The 6,785-nt window shown below is 38.1% G+C and overlaps 1 protein-coding gene across 1 annotated transcript in view; it reads left to right on the top strand.

Moving 5' to 3' along the window:
* The window catches only part of COG5 (component of oligomeric golgi complex 5), a 259,814-nt gene that overhangs the window by 17,690 nt on the left and 235,339 nt on the right, over positions 1-6,785 (top strand). The window contains exons 3-5 of the mRNA XM_006882687.1: positions 2,685-2,742; positions 5,143-5,197; positions 5,319-5,388. Of these exons, the coding sequence (XP_006882749.1) occupies positions 2,685-2,742; positions 5,143-5,197; positions 5,319-5,388 (183 nt within the window). The remainder of the gene's footprint in view (positions 1-2,684; positions 2,743-5,142; positions 5,198-5,318; positions 5,389-6,785) is intronic.

The following is a 6,785-nucleotide window of genomic DNA, read 5'->3' as shown; positions in this document are numbered from 1 at the left end:
AACAACAACAACAAATAACATTATATATGGTCTTCATGGGAGTGTGGAAGACTGTGCTTAGCTCTGTTTAGTGCCCTCAAGCTGGTATTTCCCCTCAGGTTGCCTTCTTGCACGATCCATCTGTTAGTTCTTTTATGCTGGATATTTTTTTCTTTCTAGCATGGCTAACTTCTCTGTAGGAATCACTAAATACGGAGACATTACTAACCCCATTCATGTGAATGGAATTGTACAATGGTGTAGACACACTGTAAGAAATAGTTTGACTATTCCTCAACTAGTTAAATGATTGTATTCATCCAACAATTCCACTCCTAACAGTATACCTAGGAAACTCTGGTGGCCAAGTGGCCTAGGACCCAAAGGCAAGCTGATCTTTATAAAATGGCCTAAAGACACAGAAAGACTTTTCACAGAGGAAGATAGTTGTTTGGTCAACAGACACATGAAGAAATGCTCCAAATCACTGCCAGTAAGAGAGATGCAAATCAAAACCACAATGAAATACCATCTCACCCCAGTAGCAGTGACAGAGTTTAACAGGACACCAAGTAATAAATGTTGGAGAGGATGTGGTAAGATAGGAACTCTTACACACTCTTGATGGGGTTGTAAAATAGTATAACAACTCTGGAAAGCAGTTTGGTGTTTCCTTAAAGAGCTGAAAATGGAAATTCCATATGACCCTGCTATTCCACTGCTTGGAATATATCCTGAGAAAATGAGAACTGAGGCACCAATGGAGATTTATATACTAATGTTCATAGTAGTGTTATTCACCATCACAAGAACATGCAAACAGCCCAAGCGTTCAACCACAATCGAATTGATTTAAAAATTATGATACATTCATACAAAGAAATACTACGCAGAATGTAGGAGCAATGATTTTGAAAATCACTACCTAGCTTGGGAAGGAATGGAGAGCGTTATACTAAGTGAACTGATTTCCTTAAGGATAAATACTGATTAGATCATTATTGTAGAATAAGGTGTATGAGGATCTAAGGGTGGGAGTAGAGGCATTAGGATGGTGGTTGACCTTAGGGTTACACAATTTGATTGGTGGAGGGAGGGGTGGGTAAAGGAAATGTGAAAGATTCAGTGTGACAATCAATGTATAAGAACTTTTTAAGTAAACCAGTATAAAATAAAAATTTTATTTAAAAATAAAACAAAAAGCATAAGAATGTAAGGATGATGAAAACGGAACAAGATTTTTGAAGAATGTATTAGTCAAGGCTCAGTACTGAAATACTTATGTATTTAAAGTAGGGAGATACTAAGCCCTTACTGTTTACTTCTAGGCCTGAATTTAAGTTCTGCTTCTAGATTGTCTCTTGATTGATAAGTATAGACAGCACATTGTCCATATTGATCACTAAATCCTCATTCTCAAGATTTTGCTTCAAGGTGCAGTAATAACTTTGGTTTTTCCTCTGCCTTCTCAATCTTAAAAATCCAACTAACTAATAGCAAGGAAGTCTATGAAAATATTCCAACATTTTCAAAGAATTTACTACAGTTGAAAAGTAGAAAATGAATCTTTTTAGGATGGCTTCATTGATGACCGTATCAATAAAATGGATAAAATATAGGCATGTTCTGGAAACCTTAATATCAGAAGACATTATTTCACCTAACTCTGATACAAAGTGACCACTTGATAGAATGGCAGTGAGATCTGAAATTGGACAAAGTGAAATATGTAGGGATTCCAATGAACGAACCCTAACTGGTTAGAGATTTCAGTTCTTATCCATTGGAATAAAGAGTACAAGATAAAAAATTCTTGGCTTATTTTATATTATTGCATGGTTTTTAGTATTTTTGTAAGAATTTGTAGTATTTTTGTAGGAATTTTTTGCATATGATTTTTAGCTTGATTAGGGGTGTTGTTTTTTGTTTGTTTTGGCCATTCACCGTATGCTAATTTTCATAAAAATATCAATCTTCTACAAGATAAAAGGCTTACTGTGACACTGGGAAACTAGAAGTAGAGAAATGTTCAGGAATAGATAGACACCAACTTAATCTTTGCAGGTTTGGAAATAGTCTTGATGATGTTTAATTATGTTTGAAAACTAAGAGAAACTTATGTTTAAAACCTTTTTTAAAGAGAAAGTAAATTTATTGGTAGCCTGACTTCCCCTCCTCCACCCTTTCTTCTGGTATAATAAGTAATAACATGGCAAGAATTATCTGTTTTTTTTCAATTTTTTTTTGTTACAGATGGTCTCTCATTTTCACTATATTTTTTGCTAAATAAATCATGTAATATAAAAGTGTGTGCATTTTCCTGCTAATAACCTACCTAAAACTGTGGCAGTGGTGGTTGTTGTATGCCATCAAATAAGGACCAACTCACAGCAAACCCTCCTGTGGGTTTTCAGAGACACTAGAGTACATGAGAGGAGATTACTCATCTTTCTCCACGAGCAGCTGGTGTATTTGAATCACATTCCCCTGGATTGGCAGCACAATTCCTTACCACTAAGCTATCAGAGCTCCCTCTACCTAAATGAAAACTTTTTAACTTGCATTTTTTTGTCTTTTGTTCAGTATTCTCTTACTCCCACTACCCCGATATACAGGGTGAGCTCTTTAGCTTTATATTGTGAGTATAGAGGGAAATTATCGAGTGCTTAATTGGTTGAAATATTGATTATTTATGTTAATTTTAGGTTGTTGCAAGACATGAAGATTTACTGGCACAAGCAACGGGGATTGAATCTTTGGAAGGTATGTTTTCCTCAACTGTTAGTGTTTATTAGAGTTAAATCAGAGGTTAGCAAGCTATTTTAAAGGTCACAGTCATAGCCTTTGTTGTAACTACTCAGCTCTGCCATTGTAGAGTGAAAACAGTAATAAATATATGATTGAGTGTGGCTGTTCTCCAGACAGACTAGAATAAAGCCAGAACTCCTGAGGTATCTAATGAACTAAGTTCAACTCATTGCACTGCTGCTTATTAGTTGTGTGGCTTTGGTTAAATAATCTTTCTGTGTCTCTGTTTTCCTTTCTTTAAAATGGTATTGACATCATTCTATTCTGAGAAGTTAAGAAGTTAGTAATATGCTTAGAATAGGGCTATACATGTTCCTCTAAAAGTTTGTTAATGAAAACAACAAATGTTACTGCTATGGAATGGGCTTCAGTTCTTTATCATTACCTTTCTTGGAATCTTTCTTTTTTAAAAATTTTCATTGTGATTTGAGTGAAAATTTAAGGAGGAGATTAGTTTCTATGCAACAGTTCATATACATTATTCTTCGTGACATTGATTATGATCCCTCCATATAGTGGTAATCGATCTGATTCCTATGCATACCATCAGGTGAAATCCATGTATATAACCTGCGTTTATGTCTCTTAAAAAACGTATTTGCTGTGAATAAGTCATTGATTGTGCAAAGTTCAATCATTCTCTCTCCAGCTCCATTTCTGTCACCGAGTCCATGTTTTCCAGCTACTGAATCTTCTTCTCTGTTCCCAACTTTTGCATTCCAGTTACCCATTATTGTCAATGCATATTGATTGCATGTTCACTTGATCTCCGATTATAAAAGTTGGGGGGGTTAAACCAGGTGGCTCCTTGGAGGCAAGGATTCTGAGGTCCTGTCTAACACACTTTGGACTTATTGTAAGGAGAGACCGGTCCTTGGAGAGGGACATCATGCTTGGAAGGGTAGAGGGACAGCGCAGGAGGGGAAGGCCCTCTATGAGACGGATTGATTCAGTGACTGGGGTAATCGGGTGGATGTGTCAGAGACAGTGCAATTGGCACAGGACAGAGCAGAGTTTAGGGCTGTTGTACATAGGGTCGCTATGAGTCGCAAGCGACTCGACGGCACATAACAACAACAAAATATAGCAGTGCTGTCCTCATTTCCTTCCTGTGCTTTCCATTTCTATTCATCCTTCTTTTCTATCCTGTTCTGCATTATGAGCCTTATTCCTGGGTAGGTACTGCCCTTTTGATCTTGTGTAGACAACCACCTGGCCAACTGACTGGAAGAGATCTATACTTCTTCCCATTCCGAAGAAAGGTGACCCAACAGAGTGTGGAAATTATCGAACAATATTGTTGATACCACATGTAAGTAAGATTCAGCTGAGGATTTTCCAAAACTACTGGAACACATCAACAGAGAACTGCCAGAAGTGCAGGCTGGGTTTAGAAGAGATCGTGGTACTAGGGATATTAAAGCTAATGCCAGATGGATCTTGGCTGAAAGCAGAGAATACCAGAGGAATATCTATCTGTGTTTCATTGACTATGGTGCTGCCATTGTTCCAGTGGTGAGAATCTTTGTCTTCTTAATGTTGAGCTCCAATCCATATTGAAGACTGCAGTCCTTGACCTTCTGCACCAAGCGCTTTAGATGCTCCTCAGTTTCAGCAAGCAAAGTTGTGTCATCTGCATATAATTCTATCTTTTTTTTAAATTTAAATTTATTTCTGTTTGAGTACTTGTAAACCAATTGGCAGCACCACGATAGATGGAAAAGAGATTGATTTTGTTAAGAATTTCAGCTTGTTTCATTCACCACTCTTGGTACCAGCAGTCAGGAAATTAAAAAAAAAGGCATTAGGAAAATGTGCTGTCAAAGATCTCTTCAGAGTACTGAAGAGCAGAAATGTCCATCTAGAGCCTTAGGTGCACTTGATCCAGTCCATGGTCTTTGTAGTTACTTGCTATGCATCAGAGAACTGGATAATGATTAAGGATGACAGAAGAAGAATTGATGCCTTTGAGTTAGGGTGCTGGAGAAGTCTTGAACATACCACTGACTGCCAGAAGAGTAAACAGGTCTTTCCAGGAGAAAGTGAAACCAAGTTCTCTTTGGAGGCAAGGATTTTGAAGCTCTGTCTGATGTACTTAGGGCATGTGGCCAGAAGGGACTGGTCCTTGGAGCACATCATACTTGGAGGGTTAGTAGGACAGTACAGGGGAGGAAGACTCTTGAGTAAGATGGATTGACATAGTAACTGGGCTTAATGGAGGCAAATGTGTCTGAGACAGTGTGAGTGGCTTAGAATAGGGCAGGGTTCAGAGCTATTGTTCATAAGATTGTTATAAGTTACAGTTGACTTGAAGGCACATAACAACAAAGCTAATATAAACTCTTGTTTTCTTAGGTGTTCTTCAGATGATGCAGACAAGAATTGGGGCCTTACAGGGAGCTGTAGATAGGTGAGACTTGGGGAGAGATGGAGTAAATAAATGTAATGGGAAGATTTACATACATACTTAATGGTAAAATAAGTTTTATTCTTACTCCTCTTTTTTTCGTTCTCTTTTTTTCTTCTTTTAGGATGAAAGCAAAAATTATTGACCCATACAACAAAATAGTAGCCCGTACTGCACAATTGGCAAGACTTCAGGTAGTTTCACACTCTGAATTTCTTTGTATTTTATTATTTTTATGGTTTGTTAAATGAGTAAAACCTAAGAGTATGAATTATGAAGAAATAAGAAAATGGAAATGAAAATATGACAGAGGCAGTAAATCTTAAAAACCCTCAAAATAGCATCAGTCAGTCAATAGTCATTACTGTCAAGTCAGAACCGACTCATAGCTGACCCTCCAGCAGGTTTTCAGAGGCTCTTAATTGCATGGGAGAAGACTGTCCATCTTTCTTTTTGTAGAATGGCTATTCTGTCAGATAGTTAAAAACTCTGAAAAGCTATCCGACTCAATTAGTTACAACTAACTTTCACAATTTTTATAGAATTCAAAATTAAATCATGTACTAGATGAAAAAAGAGCCTCCCATTTACTCAGCTTTTTCAGTCTATGATCAAATCTAAGGCACATGAACCTGTAACTTTATTGTTTTAGAACAATGTTCTGGTATCTTTCAGAACATTAAATTCCGTATGGAAATAAGGTGGTATCCTAGGTTTATAGAAGAAATACTCAAAGTGTGTGTGTGTGTTTTAAAAAATATATTCTACCAAATTTTCATGATTACTGAAGAATTATTTATTTGCCTATAGTTGTAGTTGTTGTTATGTGCCATAAGCAACTCATAGCAACCTTATGTACATCAGCCCTAAATTCTGCTCTATCCTGTGCCAGTCACACTGCCTCTGACACACCCATCCCGATTACCCCAGTCACTGAATCAATCCACCTCATGAAGCGTCTTCCCCCCTGCGCTGTCCCTCCACCCTCCCAAGCATGATGTCCCTCTCCAAGAACTGTCCCTCCTTACAACATGTCCAAAGTATGTCAGACGAAGCCCCAGAATCCTTGCCTCCAAGGAGCAGCCTGGTTTAACTCTCTCCAGGATGAATCTCATTGTTTTCTTGGCAGTCCATGGTATATTCAGTACTCTTCTCCAGCACCACAGTGCAAAGGCATCAATTCTCCTTATGTCCTCCCTAGCCATCATTGTCCAACTCTCTGATGCATAACAAGTGATTGCAAAGACCATAGCCTATATCAGATGCACCTTAGTCTCCAGAGAGACACCATTGCTCTTGAGAACTTTAGAGAAGTCCCTAACAGCAGACTTTCCCATCGCAATACATGTTTTGATTTCCTGGCTGCTGGTGCCAAGAGTGTTGACCGTGGAGCCAAGTAAACTAAAGTTGTTAACGATCTCAATCTCTTCACCATCCATCCTGGTGCTGCCAATTGGTCCAGTGGTGAGAATCTTTGTCTTCTTGACATTGAGCTTCAATCCATACTGAAGGCTGCAGTCCTTGACCCTCTGCAGCAAGCATTTCAAGTCTTCCTCAGTTTCAGCAAGCAGGGTTGTGTCATCTGCATAAC

The sequence above is a fragment of the Elephantulus edwardii genome, unplaced genomic scaffold (genome assembly GCF_000299155.1).
Source record: "Elephantulus edwardii isolate Elephantulus edwardi_28Jun2011 unplaced genomic scaffold, EleEdw1.0 scaffold00022, whole genome shotgun sequence".
Taxonomy (NCBI): Eukaryota; Metazoa; Chordata; class Mammalia; order Macroscelidea; family Macroscelididae; genus Elephantulus; species Elephantulus edwardii.
This window is presented reverse-complemented; position numbering and strand designations above follow the sequence as displayed.